General features: G+C 40.8%; 1 protein-coding gene across 2 annotated transcripts in view; it reads right to left on the bottom strand.

Annotated features, from left to right (window-relative positions):
- The window catches only part of slc24a3 (solute carrier family 24 member 3), an 89,857-nt gene that overhangs the window by 27,921 nt on the left and 42,315 nt on the right, over window positions 1-19,621 (bottom strand). The window contains exon 1 of one of the 2 annotated variants that reach the window (XM_079362342.1): window positions 14,264-14,633. The exons of the other annotated variant lie outside the window; for it this stretch is intronic. Within the exon in view, the coding sequence (XP_079218468.1) occupies window positions 14,264-14,330 (67 nt within the window). The 5' untranslated portion in view covers window positions 14,331-14,633. Of the gene's footprint in view, window positions 1-14,263; window positions 14,634-19,621 lie in introns of those variants that run through there. 2 annotated transcript variants of the gene reach the window in all.

The following is a 19,621-nucleotide window of genomic DNA, read 5'->3' as shown; positions in this document are numbered from 1 at the left end:
ACGGATCAGACGCCTTTTTTTATTGGCAGAGCTTAGCGGGCGGAAGGGAGTATAGATTTAAAAGCAAGCAGCGGAGTTTTAGATTTGACTGGGAGCAGAAACTTTGAGCCAGTGGAGTGAAACCAACATGTTCTCTTTTAAGTAGGTTGAAGACCAGTCACGCAGGAACAACTTATTTAAAAGGGAAGAATGTTATTGTAAGTAACTTGACATTACATTTGTGTATCATCATTTTCACTAGTGGCACCTGCTCCTCCTCTATGAGGTCCATTTGTTCACTGTTGTACTGTTGACCCTCTAGTGGCTTTGGTTACATGCTATGCATGCTGCGTGCATTGTACAGATGTCACACAGGATTTATGTTTATGTTGTCCTCTGACACAGTGGATAAAAGCTTCGGCTAAGCACTTGAAATGTAAATGTCAAAATGCTTCGTCAAATCAAAAACAATCAGCTCTATGTGAGCATCCATCCTGATTTAGGATTAAATAAACCCATATGGCTGCTACTGCTGGTCTGAATGGGCCCAACATCCTCACTGTGTTGACGTCACCCTCTCTTACTCTACAAATCTTGTTAAGTATTCTGTATAAAAAAGGGAATGTCATAAAGAGAGAAAGACTAAAGAGTTGCATAATCTGCAGATTTAGAGAAAAAAAAGATTTACAGGAACGGATGCATTAAGGTATAATCTGAGTCTGCTGACATTTTGTCTGTTTAAGTGCAGACTGCAGCAACAACAATAGTTGCTGTGGTGCATGCATTCTCAACTCCACTTACTAAAATAGAGCTAAGTATAAAAAACGTTTAATATATCAATTGTATGCAAGTAGACACCTTAGAAAACAGTTTTAAGATGAAAAAAACAAGTTTCTGAATATTTCCTGTCACATGATGTTGTTAAGTTCCTGACAAAGTATAAAGTTTACAAAATGCATGGACGAAGATAAACCCTCCCAAGAAAATGTCATTTTTATACAATAATTATAGATTTTTTGTTGACATACATATCTAGCTTATCATAAAAGTTTCTACAATCCACCAGACAACATAAATATCTGATATCTGAGCGGCAACTATTGTTGCTGGTTTGCAGATGCCTTGTAAGTAGCAATGTGAAAACAAACACTGTTTTTAAAAGTTAGAAAGTTGCTCCATGGCTCAATAATAATTAATTCAGAGATGATACCTCTGTCTAAGGTTCTACATGTGTATGTCAAGGTTCAAACTTACAGTATGTCTTTCACCTTTATCTTCCCCCCCTGGGTGAGCCCAAAGTGCAAAATCAGCAGTTCAGTTAGCTGTCAGCTGCGAGCAAACACGCAGATTTTAGACATGTGGCACTTAAAAATGTGGTTAACATCAGATAACTGAAGGTCAAGTATTTGGTAACAATATAGTCTATATTATGCAACCTTTAATAAACAGAAACCCTAGTGTTTGGTAGCTTGGACTAGTTAACAAACTAAAACATTTGCACAAAATGTAAGGACATTTGTGTTTGGTAGATTATTTCTTTGTTCTAACAATGTGTCTGGGCAATGCTTCATATAGCTTCAGAAAGCCTGTTTTTTTTCCCTTTTAAACACAAATTGCTACATTTCAAAGGAACATGCATTTGTAAGATGAGCGTTAAAAACCATGCCAAATCTTCTACACCAATGGCAAAAAGATTCTGGCACTGTGTTGCATGTTGAAAATGATTAACTTGTGTACTTGTGGTTGTGATTAATGTGCTGCTTTGTTAACAGGTTTCTTTATTTGTATTTTTATGACTTTTCCAGAGGCAGTTCTGTGTGTCCAGCTTTCCAGAAATATTTCCTCATGAGGAAATATCTTAATGGAAGTTGGCCTTTATTTAATCTCATTTCTAGCAGGGGCAGAATGAATCAGAACTCATGAACCAATAAGAGGGATGAAACTCAACTAGTATGAAAAAGCTAATAGTAGAGCCAAAGAGTTAATGCCCAAATAATTGGGGTCATAGAAGGGGTCTTATCAGCCTGCGTTGGTCTACCAAGGAGATTAACCTGGCACACAGATTTTAAATTAAAAGCTTTGATGCAAATCACGTAAAGAACATGTTGACATAACATTTCAACACTTTTTATATTAAACTCAAACAAATAATATTTCAGAGTCTCTAAATTGTATAATATTAATTGTGTGATTATTTTACAATTACTTTTAATGTTTTATTTTATTCTATTTTGTTTTATTTACTTATATATAGGCAGGGTTGGTAATTTTTAAAGATCAGCATGACTTTAAAAATAACAAAACCTCAGTGTTCCTTCAACACCAACCATCTCCCCTTTATTCTCCCTCAAAAGCCACGCCCCCTCCCATAATTATACAAGCGCCGTTGCGACATTTTGTGGTATTGCTTAAATGCATTTTTATTGTTATTTTTACTGCTTGTAATCATGGATATCTATTGCTATCCATACATGTATCACATTTGTTTGTAAGCTGCTGCACAGATATGGCTTGACAGATTTGATGAAATAATTACAAGTCTTCAGATAATATTTCTTGAGTGTGTGACAGCCCTGGCCACGGTGTTCTGCTTGGTACTGCTCTTGTTGTTTTGTGTTTTTTGAGTTTTGGCTTCCTATGGTGGGTGCTAATGTCATGCCTACTGGTTCCTCAGGTGCAATTACAGGTAGGTGGATGGGGTCATCCACCTACCTGTGATTGCACCTGAGTGGAAGAATACATACACCAGGCTTTCACAGCTTTCTTTCTCTCTCTCTTTAGACAGCCAAGACAGACAACCTTCTGTCATATCAAGGTTTGTCATTGAATACAATAAAACCTAAAAAAGCATGTTTACTGTGTGGAGCTTCCCTTGTCTGTTATAGCCTCGATGAGCTGGTTCTAACAAATGGGGGCTTGTCTGGGATATCAAGTGGGAAAAAACAGCAAACATTACCTGTGTACTACAAAACAAACAAACAAACAAAAACGGATTCCTTCATTTTATTTCTTTTGTTGTTTTGGATAAACCAATCCTGGTCCTTGTTTAGGCAGACTGACTTGTTTACCCAAAAAACTATGCGCTCATTAAACACATGTTTAAGTACTGTTCAAGTACTAAATGTTCATCAATAAATACTGTAAATTTTGTATGATAAATTATTGCTGCAGTTTTGGATATTCATGAGAATGATACAAAGCCAAAGCTTAAGCCCGAGATACACACACACAGACACACAAATGTACACACATTTACTTGTCAAATCCCTGAGCTGTGTGAGATCAATGTGGATTGACCCGAGCAGAGACGGACAGCTCGTCACTCCAGGGGCAGAGAAACAACAGTCGACCCCCCAACCCCAACTCAGGCTGCTGCCACCCCCAACACTTACGTAATGCCACAAAGAGTTACGTAAGAGCTCTGCAGCTCAAATAGAGACAAAGACTCCCAGAAAGAGAGAGAGAGAGAGAGAGAGAGAGAGAGAGAGAGAGAGAGAATAATCCTATACATCATTAAAGGGATCTCCAAAGGCCGCTGTGTTTTAAGAGCAGCAGAAAAGAAGCTGCTTTATGCAGATGACAGATGGCTTTCCCCCCCATCTCTGACAAAAGCGTGCTCAGCATCTGTTGAGATGCATGGAATCACATATCACACACAAATATGTATAGAGAGATAGTGCTGTGAGAAAAAAATACAACACACCTGTGCTATTATACCATTGAAACAATCGTCTGTGAAATGATAATATTTTTGGCTTTTTCATTTTTTGTTTGTTTCTGTATTAGGAGTTTTCTCTTTTTCAACTTCAGCTTGAACTTTAAATTATGCTGCCCCTGGGAGAGTCTCAGTTTACTTTACAGGTCAGTAAATGAACAGCAACAGAAGAGAAAACAAACAACACAACACATAAAATAACTTGCGCAAGCTAACACACACATAAGGTTTGGGTACAGACTGTCATGGTTCTGTCTTGTTCAGTTATATTTCAGAGTTTAGATTTCTAGTTCTTGTTTTAGTTTTCATTTATTCCCTAGTGTTGACTGTTTCACTTGTGTGTGTAAGCATACCTGGCCATTAAGGCTGATTCTGACCACAATCGGTCCAAAGTTGTGGTCAGACAGATGCTTATAGTATTGAGCTGGTGCTAACAACAGCTAAAGGTAACCACAGACAAAGCCTACAGTCTGGCTGTGAGCAAACGATGATGTGCGAGCTAGCGCTAGCATACAGGCAGCACAGTTGAGTAGTTAGATTAGCATGCGCAAGCCAAAGCACAAGTTAGCCAAACCGAACTATTACTGTAGCTCCACAGTGAGAAGTGCTGTGTGCTTTTGTAGTTGAACCTTGAAGGATGATCTGTGTGATTCTAAAGCAGACTGAACAAGAGATGTGATTTCATGGTATGTTGAGAGACTGAAACAGTAATGGCCTCATTAATAAATGCTTGTATTGCACTCAAAGCGCTTTTTACATGATGCAGTGGGAAAAACTTGGGGTTAAGTGTTTTGCCTGAGGAAATATATGACTGCAGGAGCTGGAGATTGAACACCTAACCTGCTGTTTGAAGGACCGCCGACTCACTAATCCACAGCCCCTCTGTTTTCATCAGAAAACTGAAGCTTAAAATGACGGCTTAAAAACATTATAAAAAGGAGTTTTTACAGCCACCATCAGTGAGAGAGGCGGTACACTACCTCATCTGTCCTCATTCTAAAGATGGCTTCTGAATGCAATGAGGTTTGACCAAAAGCAGAAGTAACTTTCTGTCACTGTCATGTATCTATGTTCTTTGTGTGGATCAAAATATCCTCGCCTCATGTTTTTATGCTCTGGACTGAGAGGCTTATGACAGACACAGTCAGCACAGCACATACAGCAACTCATACATGAGGAAAATAGGATGTAAGGATATAAAATGCTAGAACCTTTGGCCTGCTCGTGTTGAACAGTTGAGTGCATAAGAAAGCATGCAACTACGCGCACACACTGCAGCATGTGGTTACATTTATTTTCTGCCACAAGTGCTTACGAATAAGTGGGTGGTATTACCTAACACGTCGGACATTCATCAGAGGTATAAAACGTGAAAAAAAAATCAAGAAAACAAGGGGAAAGCACGACGCAAGGTCGGCTCTATCAACAACACTTCCCTGCAAATCAGCCACGATCATCAGTGTTTAATGAAAACAGATAAACATGTCTTCATGAAGGCTTTTTAAAAACGCAAGGTAGAAAGGAGTGCTGGTTAATAAAAAGTTGATAAACAGAGCTAAGAAAAAAAGAGAAGTGAGGAGGAGAAGCAGCAGTGCAGGTTGAGCCGTCCTCCACCATGATCCTCCATAAATGGTTTCTCTGAAGCCTGAGGCCACAATTAGCACCAGAGGTGACTCAATGGGTGTGATGTTCACACAAGCCAAACCCCTCAGCTACAGTAGCAGGGCAGCACACCCCAGAACTGCCCTGCTCGTTAGCATGGAGCTTATTTCTTGGATGAAGTTTTATATCTGTTTCTATTTTTGGCCTGGCTCTTGGAAAAAGTTGAACAGCTTTGTCTATTCTTTAATGGTACCAATTTCAGTTACCTGTATTTTTTTTCCACTGTCACAATGTAGATTAAATAACATATCTTTAATATTTCTTTCCTTTCACTGAAAGGAAACTGAAAACTTCAGTTCCTCTCAACATTTGCACATTCTTCTCAAATATCTTACAAATATGAAGACATTATCATTCGCTCGCGAAGTATCATGCAACATGGAAAAACATGTTATTGGCTAGAAGACACAGATTGCGGACATTGTCCTTGTTTTAGCTAGCATTACAATGTACAAATTAAGTCAAACAATAATTTACCTGTAATGCAACTTTCTAGGTAATAATGGAGGCTGTTATTGACTGGTTACTGAAGGTATTTCAAGTGAAGCCTTAAGCAGCTCTATCCCGAGCAGTAACCTGTGCTAAAAATATAAAGCAGATTCAGAAGTGCAAAAAAGTTGTTTGGGACGACGCGTCAACGTAATTGACAACATAAATTCATCGACATGAATATGTTGTGTTGACGTGTTGTCCCAACTCTAGTTCTTATGACATGTGATTTATTAGCTTTTTGAGTTTAATTTCAAAGATAAACAACTTCTGTCTTTGGTTGTGAGGATACATTCCCGCTCAATCACTTTCTTCTCTCCGCCATGACAAGCTGACCGCTATGACAGGCTTTTAACGAGCCCTAGCAGAAATAGTCACTCCCTCTGTGTCTGTTCTGTGCGGGCGCAGAGCGAACACAATGTGTCGTCTCCCCCCCGAGGGAGATGTTATATTCATGGGAATGTGTCTATTACCAACTTCTGGAGCCAAGTGAAGCGATAGCAGGAGGAGAAAGGAAATAAATGGAACACAGAGGGGAGATTTATTGTTTCACGGGGTCACCTCTGGCTCAACAGGCAATTGTATGTGAACAGGGAGATAGAAAAAGGGATAGAAGGATGGAGGGTAGATGTGTGTTTTCCGGTCTGTGTGTTCCAACTGAGGCCGATGAATGACAGGGAGAGCTGTTTTGTGTTGCCAATGGACAGATGCACACACTGCAAACTTGTTGGTTGTGTGTGTGTGTGTGTGTGTGTGGGTGACTGACTTTCCAGCTAAAGGTTACATGGTAATACTGGCATTTAATCAGTGAGGCAGCAAACGTGGGCAGCAAGAAATCAGATTATGACCTGCACTGACCTGGGACTTACATTATACAGGAGAGAAAAATCAATATGATGTTTATTTACATTCTCACCTGTGGATGACAGAATGTGTATCGTATGGGTTCAATGGATTTCTTCATTTAGTTTTCTGGTCCTTTCAGCATTTTCTGTCATCTTTTCAGTCCCAAAATGTTTTTGATCTTTATTTTTAATCCATGTTCCATCTAAAATGTGTCTGAAGTTATCTTTAAAGGTACATTTGTCCATTTACAGCAGGTCTCAACTACATGATGAAACAGCCTGCATGTGTTACAGGAGTGGAAATATAAAAAGAACTACAATGACTGCTTCTTGAATGCCTGTCAAGTTGCAAATAACTTCTATCCAACTGTTTGCCACATACTGACAATATAACTAGCCTGGATGGATGGTACATTTTTATTCTGAAGATACATGGAGCAATCCATCCATCCATTCATTGTCGATACCACTTTTCCAATTAGGCGTTGCCGGGGTTCTGGAGCTGTTCACAGCTGTTAATGGTTAAGCAGTGGGGTAAACCGTGGACTGTTTGCCAGTCAATCACAGAAACAAACAACCAGCCACACTCCAGTCACACCTACCAGCAACTTAGAGTCACCAATCAACCTAACAAGCTTGTCTTTGGACTGTGAGAGGAAGCTGGAGTATCCGGAGAGAACCCACATAAATTGAAAACTCCACACAGAAAGGCTCCTGTCACACTGTCGGGATCTGAACCAGGAACCTCCCTACTGTGAAGCAACAACGCTAGCCAACTTTACCACCGTGCAGCCCATTTGTTAGAATATGAAATGTTAAACATTGAGAATAACAACACAATTCATTTACAGGAATGACATCATACCAGTGGTTATCTCTGTGTCCATCATGTAAGGTCATTTAATAGTCAGGAGACCCTTCTTGCAGTTGAAGAAAAATCACATGTTAGAGTAGAGTGAGTGGTGAATGTTCTCATTAATTAAAGACGGCTTTGTTCAATTTGAAGGAGAAAAAAATGCTCAGGACTGAGATGTTAAAAGAATGCATTCATCAGAATGGTGAAGACATAAGGTCCTAGTTAAGCTGATCCTTGACAACCAATAAAAGCAGTCATCCTTAAGGCTGCTTAGAGGAGACATCTGAGTCTGAACAACAGAGGTCTAAGTACTACCAATTTACTTCACATATTTTAGACATACCTGGGAAGACCTCCTGGGTATAGATACTTAGGTACAGCCGCCTAAGTATCTACTGACCATATTTTCTATTTTTCCTTTTTCTATCCAAATGACCTGAAACTTACAAAAGTGTTATTTTTAAAGTAATGTCTACTAAAACAAAACACAAATAATCTGTCAGTCATTTGGACAGTGATACAGAAGACATACATTTTACAGCTTTCCTGAAATAATTCCTTAAAAAAAAACTTTGTTGATCCAGAAGATGTCACCCTTTGAGCACCACCATGAAAACAACTTGAGCTTCATTCTTGTGCGAGCAGGCTAATGTTAGCTAATGTCTTGAGTTAGCTCGTGGCTTCACATTGCATGTAAATTTACACGAAATGACCATAATCTAAAAACGCTCATGTGACTTTTAAAGAAGCAGTAAATACAGTATGTTGGTCTTCTGTTCTCTAGTCCCTCAATGAAACACTTAGATATGCAAGGGAATGAGCCGGCTGGCTGTCCCGTCCATGTGAACACGGTGTAGTAAGAGCTCGGACAGCGGGACTCAGGTGTCAAACTCATTGTAGACAGTCATGTTTTACTACATTTTGGCTGTATTGGTTTGTAAAATGTTGCACATTCAGCCATTAATTCCCTGAGAAATAAAACTTGAAGAAGTTGTAGGTGAAGACTTCTTTTGCTGATAGGCTTGTTTTTTCTCTCGTCCTTTATTCTTGGTCTGAGAGACTCCAGTCTGTAATCCCCCAACTGTATATGGAAGCTGTGGATCAGATGGTAAAGTCCCAACCAGAATGCTGGGTATCAATCCCCAGCTGCTGCAGTCACATGTCCATGTGTCCGTCATAGTCAGGAGACAGGTAGTGAATTACAAATTATAAATTGTATTCCTCGACAGTATGAGTCATTTATGCAGTACGTTTCAAGCTGAGGACCGACAATAGAAAACAAATAGAAAAAATAATGGCAGTCTGTAGCTGGACTTCTCATTTACAATCCACTGAGCCGGTGTAATCGTTGCTCTGACAGCATGTGAGTGTGAGCCTGCTGCTTAATTACAAACACATTTGCGGAGGTGGAATACTTGCTAAATGAAAGGCTTGTAAGACAGTCTTTGGAAACAAAGAAGAAGAGGTGACTGACTGAGTGAAGAGGATCCTTTCATGGTTTTTCTTTCAGCTGCTGAATCAATTTGTTCAAGTCAGTATTCGTTCATAAAAAAAAAAAAACAGTCAATGTGAACACATTCACAGTGATGAGATTCAGGTATTCCCTTTTTTTTTATCACATTTTTTATGTGCTATGTTGCCTCCACCAATGGTGAACCACCGCAGTGTCTCCCTGTAAAGACCGACCAATCTGAGCCTTTGAATGGCTCATTTGACTTCAAAATACAATTCTGCATTTCACTTAGCAGAAGCTTTATCTGAAAATAACAGACAGGTCAGTTGAAACGTCAAATACAACATCCACTGTGTGATGATAAGAACTTCCCTTTGACACCGCTCCCTTTAGCTGATTACTTTTACTTTTTCATCTGTAATTAATTATTTTTTCCGTGGTTCAGTTAATTAGTAACCTTGGATCTACCGGAAGTTCATAACTTTATTTCAAAATGAAAGCGGGATTGTATCCAAACCGGAAGTAAAGTAACCACTAAAATTGGAATTAAAAAGATGAGATTTTCATGAATATATCACAATTTAAAAAGTAGTAGAATCACAAATGGATTTAGACCGCTACAATCCTAATTTGGACTTCTATTTATTGTCTTATTTTATTTATTTGTTAAACCTCTTTGCTCCTCTGTTGTCATTCTGTCTGCCTGTGAGGGGACATCTGATGCATTTTGGAACCGGAGAAATGGAGAGGAGGAAGTGAGCTGTTGATTGAGCCAGCATCATGTTGAGTTTGTTTGGCTGCAGCGTAAACAGACAAACAAAGTGTTCCAATGATGTATGTCTGCCAGATGCAGCTGCTCCAGGTGTGTTTGCACCTCCTGTTTCCATGGTTAACCAGGATGTGGCCATATCAGCGATTACAATTTTAGCATGAAGCATCCAAACACACGTACAAACGGGATATTAATTTGACCAGATGCCGGATTTTAAGCAAACTTTGTCTTTTCTTTCAGATTTTGCATCCATTTTTCTGTGCAGCAAATCTGTTATTTTAGAGTAAGCTCAAGCAGCATTTTTTTGTTAATACTTTTTGCTTTCATTAAAGTTTTATTTCACTTTCTGGAGATGTTGCTGATCTGTGTTTCTTTTTAAACCACAAGAGTTGTGTTTGATGTGGCTTCAGTATCTGTGTGTTAGATTACAAACTGTGAGGAGCGAGAGAAAGAACTTATCCATTTTGGTTTCGATTGTGTATTCTTATTGAAAGTACTGAGCTGTAAACGCATCACACACACGCACGCACACACACACACACACACACACACACACACACACACACACAGAGACACACACACACACACACGCACACAGTGACTCAGGTTGGCCAGTACTGCTTCATCACTTGTTGCTGTGCTAATAAGTGGTGTTAATGCTCTGCTGCCGAGGTTTCCCTCTGCAGCTTCTCACAGAACCACAGACTTTTTTGTGAGTGATAGAGAAACAGATCTGCAGATATATAGAACATTAACAAAAAAAAAAAAAAAGAGGCAGAGAGATTATTACATTATTGATGATTGCACATGTGAAAGTGTTCTAACTGTGGAAAATGATCATGTGCATTATTATTTATCTTTCAACAGGGTGAATGGAGTGTCTCCATGTCTACGGCACGTCCCGATGTTTGTCGTGTAATTTTGGCAGCGAGAAATGCCCTCACCCTCTTCAATGAAGCCACTAAGCCTCAGTCTATAGGTGCCATGGTAACAGCTGAACACATACATTCGCCACATGCATGATGTAGCTGTCATTATGTCATGATACTGCGGCTCTCTATGTGCAGACATTACTTGACAAATATTTTCAACATGGATGCTCTTGCTAGGACCAGAAGTACAGGAGTCATCGTGTCGAGCAAAAAGTTTTGCTAATCTTTGCTTTTTGTAAAAATATCATAATGAGAATGTTAAGTGCTTAGTAGGTGTCATTTAAAGTTTCATTAACAGACTCATTCTTCTAGTTCCCAAAAATATACATCATTCACATATGCAAGAGCTTTTTTCATGTTCAAATGTGTCCGCAACAGGCAGACGTCCTGTTACAATCTAAAAGCTGGTTCACACGGCAGGATAATGAGGCCGATTTTGGCCCTGATTCTCCCCTTCCGATAATCTTAAAGACGCCCCGATTATCATAAAATAATCTTGTAAAATAATCCTGCCATGTGTGGTGTGTTAAGACTGCTCTCGTCTGATCGGAAGAATGTCGGGACCACTCCGATCTCAAATCGGGGATGTTCAACATGTTGGATTGTTTGGGCCCCGATTTCTCATCTTGTGTGGTGTTTTCTCCCGAAGGGAAAACGAGCACGAGCCTGTTGACTGTGACGCGTAGCCAATCAGAAAGCGAGGTGACGTAGTGGCGAGGAAACACCGGGTGCAAAACAACAACAACTCACCTCCATATCAACATGTAGCAAGTACAGTCCATGCTCCCGTTGTCTCCACTTGACCAAGGCCTCTTCTTTTAAATTGAAAAAATAAAATAAAATAAAATTCAAACTCTTTGTCCGTTTCTTGACTTTGGAATCACATTTGATCTCAAGAGGTTTGGCGAGATTTCCCGTCTGATCGGGGGACGTTCGCAAGTGAAATCGGTTCGTTGCCATGTGGCTGCACACCACGCACTGCATGACCAACACTATGAAGACTTGAATTATTCTTCGCCGTGTGTGTGGTCTCTAAGACTTGGGAAATCGGCCGACAATTTTAAAATCCTGCCGTGTGAACCAGCCTTAAGGCTGCTTCAAATTTGCATTGGGGTGCAAGCTGGTTAAACAGGTTGAAGTTTGAGCTCAAGTTTTTCTTTCATCTACTCAATCAATGAATCAAACATTTACCCTTAACTTTGACATTTTGGTCATCGCCTTCTTTTTATTTGTTTTGTGCACGGACTATGTGACCACCCTTGTAGGTGAGGTTGGATATGCATTGATCCTTGCAGACGCCCAAAAGCATACCCTATATTCCATCCACTTTAGTTAAGAGGGGAATATAAATTATGAAATGAGCCTTTCTTCCTCTCACAGTCCAGAGACAAGCTCGTTAGCTTAACTGGTGACTGGAAATCACCCGTAGGTGTGAATGTGAGTGTGACCGCGTGTCAGTCTCCATATGTCAGCCCTGTGATTGACTGGTGAACAGTCCGGGGTGTGACCCGCCTCTCGCCCAATGACAGCTGGGATCGGCTCTAGCTCGCGACGGGGGAGGGGAGGTGTATTTATGTACAGTATGATGTCTGGAGGAAGTCTGGTGCTTGGTTAACCATGTGATTATAACATCTTCCTGAGCACTTACACACAAACAAAAAGAAAATGCAGCTTCATTTTTTCCTGTATGTCTTAATTACAAGTTAGTACCTCATAATCATGTGTCTGTGTAATTACAAGAAATGGAACCCTAATTAAGAGAACATTCCTCTTTGATAATGGAAAACATGTCTCTGTAAAGTTTATTTGTAATTACTCTAATAGCATACTTTGAGTTTGTACAATAATGGGTTATACTGACATCCACTACTACGAGACACTGAAGCCAGAATACGACATAACATTAGTAAGATTCAGTTTTGGAACATTATATAAACAGTTATTTACATCCAACTCTCATCGCATCTCTTTTCTAACCTTTTAGCTTCTGCTGCATGTTGTCGAGTCCTGTGCCGTCTCTCTCTCCATGCTCTGCTCATGAGTTAATACCATGAAATCAACCGCACAATCCTCCCACTGACCAACAGGGAGATTACATATGCCCTCTCTTTAGCATGTGCCCTCTGACATGGAGCTCACTATCCTCTTTATGCCATTACCGTCCGGAGAGCTCCTAAAAGCCGCAGCCCCGCCCAAACTGATGGCAACATGTATTGTCCGTCCACATTGACTGTTCACACACATTAGCCTGTACTTTATCATACACTTGGCAGCCTATAGAAACAGATGGGCCTGATATTAATCCCATCACACACACTCATATTACTTCATGTTCTTTTCAGTCCCTGACATCCTCTCTCTTTTGAAACTCATGACATCACTCTGTAAACCCAGGAAAGGTCACTAATATGTGATGTATGACTGTGCACTTCCTTATCTCTCGCATTTATTCCCCTGTGGCAGCCGCCACACTCTGACATCGCTCCATTAATGCATGTCCACAGGTCCTGCTCGTGCCTGTGTGTGTGTGTGTGTGTGTGTGTGTGTGTGAGAAGCATGTCTCTATAATAACAAATTGCAAACCAGAATTTTGCAAAATATATCAAATAAAAAAATAGGCATATCAACTGCTGAAGTGTGTGACCACATTTAGCAGAGGTATGTGGAGGTTAGCCCGCAGGGATGCTAGCGGTGGTAGCACTGCTAACGTTAGCCAATATCAGCAAACTAAATTCCATCGTTTACCTGCCCTTAATATAAGTTGAGCTTGATTTTGACTGTTTCCTTGAGATTAGTCGGTATGTCTAAGATTGAACAAAATTCGACACACAATTTCACCAACTAATTAGTCACCTGGGAACATCCTTCGTTACAGGAACTACATAAGGTAAAGATATGCAGGTTGTGTCTGTCTGCATGTCTCTGCTGAGCTGTATCCTTCCAAATCCTCCATTTCTGGCCTCAAATGGATGACAACCGCAATACTGCAATAACATTGTGGGAAAAAAAAGTGCAGACAGCATACTGATTTAGAGCATGAAAGACATTTGAGCATAGACTCCAAAAATAAACCAAGTTAGAGAATGGATGAGAGGAGGCGAGGGGAGCTGAGGAGAGGAGAAGATAATGAGTAAAGAGGAGCGCCGATGAGTGAAGAGGAGAAGCAGAGAGGAGGAGAAAGAGAGGAGAGCTGTCATAAGAAGCTGTTTGGACGAATCACAGCAGAGGGAAGAGCTCAGAAGGACTTTATAAAGTTCACGAGGCAGGTAAAACAAGGCAGCAATGCTGCTGGATTGTTTACTGATGCAGCCTGATGCATGCAGAACAACTTACAGACAGTTTCTGTTCACTTCCTCATCCATGAACTACAGTACTTAACAGGAAATATTATATTTAATATCAGGAATTAATTAAATCATTAACTTAATATTAAGGACATCGCATTTGAAAAATTAAAAATTAAGTGCAATGTTAAGTTTTTAAGAAGTAACGACCACAGAGACACTGACTACAAATTATGAATTATATTGATTAACATACAAAAATTATACTAAACTCACAGTATGTAGCTTCCACCACCAGGGGGCTCTCAATCAAACCAAAAAGAGAAGATGTGTCACGATTCATGGGCGTATGACAGGTAGAAAACAAGGAGGAGGACCCAGATGCAGAAAAACAAAAAGATTTATTCAAAATAAAAGGCCAAAAACTTAACTCAAAACTAAATCCAAAAACGAGGAACAGAGAACATCCACATATTCCACTGCAGGCTTCAGGACACAAAGGACAATGAACCGATGGGGTAATCAGACACAGGTGAGACTAATCAGACAGGTGAGGACAATCAGGGTAATCAAGTCAGGAGGGAAACAGAGAGCAAAGAACACAAGACCAGAACACTGAGGACAACGACAAAGTAAAACCTGACACCGAAAACACAACCAAAACCAGATAATACAAAATAAGACAAGAAACACTAGACTAAGAAACATTAAACACCAAACTGAGAACCTTAAAACACAAGTAACACAGGAAACAAGCTTACAGACAACATAGAAGGACACAAGGATAAAGGGAAACACACTAAAGACTACTAAATATAAATCAGAAAACACACACAGGGAAACACTCGGGTTAAACATGAGAACTAAAGACAAGACAGGAAATCAAAACTAAATCATGACAAGATGATGTTGAGGCTGGCAGAAGTGAGTTGCTCTTAAACCCCACCCCCGATGAGAATTAACCCCCAGTTTACCTCATTCAAGACGAGCAGTCTTTGACGTGACATGCAAAGTTTCCATGGCAACAATAAATATGTCGGATCCGTCACGGCGGCTTCCACAAAAGACAACCATTACAACGATAAAATGGAGTATTTCTCTGGCTTTGAAGTGTTAGACATATTTGAGGTAACGTAAGTACTCAACGAACAGAAACAATATAACAGAGTTAGTCCATGTTTCTTTAATTTACCAACTTCTCCTTTTTCTGGGAGCTCCTGAGCTCTCTTAGGTTCCTTGGGACTGTTGAGGATGGCCTGCCCAAACAACCCCCCCCCCCCCCCCCCCCCCCCCCCCCACCCCCCATTATATAATACCCTTCTTTCTGCATCTTATCCCATCTCCCCCATCCCATTTTCAAGCCCAGCATAGTTTAGCAGATGGCTGTTCCGTCATGAGCCCGGGTCTGCTGAAGATTTCTGCCTGTTAAAGGGAAGTTTTTTTTTCTTGCCACGCTATGACGGATTAAGCTGGGCTCTTGTAATATAGCCATCAGTAAGGTCCTTTACCTGCTTTTTGTAAACATAACAATGAGCATGGTCTGTTTACCTGCTCTTTTGTTAATGTTAACAGACAAACAGTAAGGTCCTTTACCTGCTTTTGTAAAGTGTCTCGAGATAACACCTGACGCTATACAAATGAAGATTGAATTTACAGATTTAAGTGTAAAAACTCCATAATACACCTTTAAAAGATCACTTTACCCATCCCGTCATGTTAACGTCTGATAAAGGGCTCGTCAGGTTGCCTTTACAAACTAGAAATTACAACATGAACGCTGCTCTACATGCAAGTGAATGTCTGCGCTCTAGTGCCCTTTTGTGTTCTTGCCCGTCGCCTCCCCGTGCTCTGATGCGCACTGACAGGTGAAAAGAGGTCACTTGGGTTTGTTCAAATTTTAGCTCCTCTCTCAAACCAACGTGATAAATCGGCAGAAGAAAAGATGCTGATGTGTCTGCAGAAGTTAATTTTTCAGAGAGGTCAAGTTTGGAGCAGCAGCAGCATAGTCTTTCTGGTTGAACGATATTATAGGTAACACAGGCGCTTTGGATCAAAGCATCAGCTAAATGAATTGTATTGTTTTTATTGTTGTATTAGGATCCCCATTAGCTGCTCATTTAATGTACAATATTGATGGATAATTAGTCATATAGCTGCAGTAAGATTGTTATCCAGCCATCCATTATCAATTCCACTTTTCCAGTTTCGGGTTGCAGGTGGGCTGAAACCAACCCCAGCTGTCATTGGCCGAGAGGCGGGCCACACCTTAGACTGTTCGCCAGTCAATCACATGGCTGACATGGAGACAGACAACCAACCACACTCACAGTCACATTCACACCCACAGCTGGTTTTAGAGTCACCAGTTGACTTAGCGAGCATTTTCTTTGGACTGTGGGAGGAAGCCGGAGTAAACCGTGCAGGCACGAGGAGAACATGCTCCAATCAGAGAGGCCCTATCTGAAGGGGATTCGAACCAGGAACCTTCTTGCTGTGAGGCAACAGCACTTCCTTTTTTATTGTCATGCAAATATATACGTCATTAAACCAGAGAGAGAGAATCTATGCAAGCAGTGTAACAAGTATTATTTCCAAAAAGAAACATCCAAGTAAATCTGTGTGACTTAATCTCTCTATTCTGTTCACTATTCTTGCTTTCATCCCCCCCTCTCTCTTCCTACCCACTGAGTCACTCCAGATCTTTAGTTTCCACTAGAAGAGTTTTGAAATGTAAACATCCCCTGCAGAGCTGAGGAATGCAGAGCGGCACGCGGAGACACCAGAGACAGCCAAGAACTTCTGCAAAGCCTCTGGTATGCCAAGAAACTGGCATTGTGCACTGGCAGGAAGCTGTCAAGTGTGGTGCAAAGAGAGCGAGAGGGGAGGTGGGTGTTTGCAGGTATGAAGCTGACATGCTCAGGGACAGAGATTAGAAAAGCTGCAATATTGAATTACGATTTGGACATGGTGTGTGTCCTCTTCCAGCTAATTCTGCGGTTTTGTAAATCACACACAACTGTATGAGCACACGCGCACGCACACACACACACACACACAGACACACAAATACACAAAATCCACTGGCAGGTCACACAGTTCACTGGTTGCCATGGCAGCAAGGAGAGGTGGGTCTATTCCTAACAGCGAAAAATTTGCTGATTTGCCTGAGCTGCAGAATGGACTCAAAGAGTGCACACACCTCTATCGCATGTGCACACACACACACACACACACACACACACACACACAGAGTAGTATGCCAGGTAACAGTGTGGGTGCCATGTTTCTGCTCTCCCATGAGAGTTTGTTTTGCTGGCTGCAGATCTGTGGGGCTGTGAGGGCATCTGCTATGTCTGTAACACAATCCTGGTGTTAAAGGGGAATTCCACTCTTAGTTTAAGAGTCTGCTCGTAATAATGTGGTATAATTACAGCAGTGTGTGTCCTTGTTTTTACTCAACCTGGCTAATTGGACAAGTCTCAGGGATGTGATTAGCAGAAGATTAAGAAACGAGAGAAATCCCCCCCAACACAACGCAATATAACAATCTTAGATCTTGAAGGAAAGCAAAGACGTCGGACAACCGGGCGTACGTGTTTATTCATGCTGCAGTTCATGCTCCCACACAGACGCATCTCCCCCTCCTCTTTGCTCCAGAGCGGCGAAAATGAAAACAAAACTTAAGAGTGAGTCCGTAAAGACAACTCCATACCGGGTCTGTGCAACTGTTTGAGAGTGAGAAACAGTTCACTGTCTGCATGGTTTGCACAGTTTAGGTTTACATCTTGGATCTTGTAATGAGCCCGAGAGAAACGTTCAAAACCTTTAAAATTGTGCATAAAAAATGATCAAACTGAGGGAAAGATTACAGATTATATTGTTTTAAAATAATGTCAACAAAACAGGGTGTACACATTTTGACAAGCTTGAAGGTGCACTACGGTGATCTCCATAGTGCACCTTAAACCAACAAAGCCCTTTGAGAAGCTTCTGCTTCAGTTATGGTGTTTAAGGATAAGAATATAAGGCTTATTGAAAAACTGTCACCATAACCAACAAGCTTTGTTTTTTGTTCTCGTTGAAAGAAGTGCTGTGAAACAAAGAAGGTCAAAGGTCATCCTACAGTTGAAGGTTTGTGTATGGTCACTAATAACTGATCAAAGTCACAGGGGATGTTCAGCTCCTCTGTAATTTCCTCAGAGGATGACACACTGATAAGAGAAACTCTGTTGCGTTTGCATGTGCAGGTCTGGAGGTCGGGATAGGCCGAGGTGGTGTATTCACTTGACGAGGATGAAACGAACGTGTGTCTCGTCGAAGAACTCGAGGGACAAACTCCTACCTTTGACCTTGCAGAGAGCACACAAACACTGCACAGAGAGTCACATCACAGCCGAGGACATTCATCTTTTTCAAACAGTGAGATGTCTTCTTAAAACACAGCGACAGTCAATTAACATCGATTTCTTTTTTCTCGGTGGAGGAGAGAAAAGCCAATCACTGATGCACTACCAGAGTGTGCTAGTATAGTGTGTATACATTTCATGCGTGGAGCTGGTGTGTGTACATGGGGGTGGGGGGGTTATCACCACCCCAACCCTCTGTGGGGTTCGACATCATTGTGATCACTCACATTTCCATTTCTGCAACCTTTCCTTCATTTAGCATGAATTCAGCCTCTGGACATCCATCGCTGCTGTCATCCATCAGTCACACTGGACGCTCAAACCGACATGCTGCTATTGAAAATGGTTATTAATTGTATCATGTCAATCAACGTCACAGAGTGTTAAATGAAATCACGTGCTTATATCCACCGTAAGTGGATATTAACGAGCTCATCTCACGCTACATTGTATTCAGGGTGGGTGGAAATCAATATCCCAGATGATATCATAGAATGAGATCAAACACATTATAATCAGAATACCCTGAGCTACTTTAAATATAAAGTGTCAAAAATGATTGCATCTTAAGAGGTAGTGAGTAACGATGTGGGATTAAATTGGGATTGTTGCCTGCCCACATTTAAGGTGGCTCTGGTTCCAGTATAGATTTCCCCATTCAAACCCTCCATCAATGTTATACAAAACCTTTAAATCAAAAGATTAACGTCTGGAACTAAGACCACCAGCTGCCCCAACACTTGAGACCATAGTGCATTTCGTTCTGTGCCAAAAGGGCATAGAGAAACTACGCATCGCACAACATTTATCACTCCTTCTTAAGTGTAACTTTTTTTACAAGGTGCTTCACAAAATGGAAAAGAAAAGGTAACAGCAAGCTCAACCAATCAGAGTCACGCCGCTGTGACACTATGATTGTGGGTAGAGTAGTTTCTTGCCCCGATATAGAGATTAAATCTCGTTTTCTTTAAATGAGGTTGATATCTTACAAATGTGTGCCTCCTACAGGGGCATAAAGTGTCATTTCACACTCTGCTCGCTCCTGGTCAGTCTACCTTGGATGGTTATGACATCAGGGCTCATAATCAAATCTCCTACAGAGAAAATTAATGGGATTTTAGTTTCCGGATCCACACTGTTGTTTCATCGGGCCATGTTGGAGAGTATCCTCAGGTACAGGAAGTCAGCGTGGTACGATTTTCTCTGTGTTCAGTTCAAATCTAAGCTT

The sequence above is a fragment of the Symphodus melops genome (genome assembly GCF_947650265.1).
Source record: "Symphodus melops genome assembly, chromosome: 15".
Taxonomy (NCBI): Eukaryota; Metazoa; Chordata; class Actinopteri; order Labriformes; family Labridae; genus Symphodus; species Symphodus melops.
Note: the sequence above shows the minus strand (reverse complement) of the source record. Positions and strands in the feature narration are given on the sequence as shown.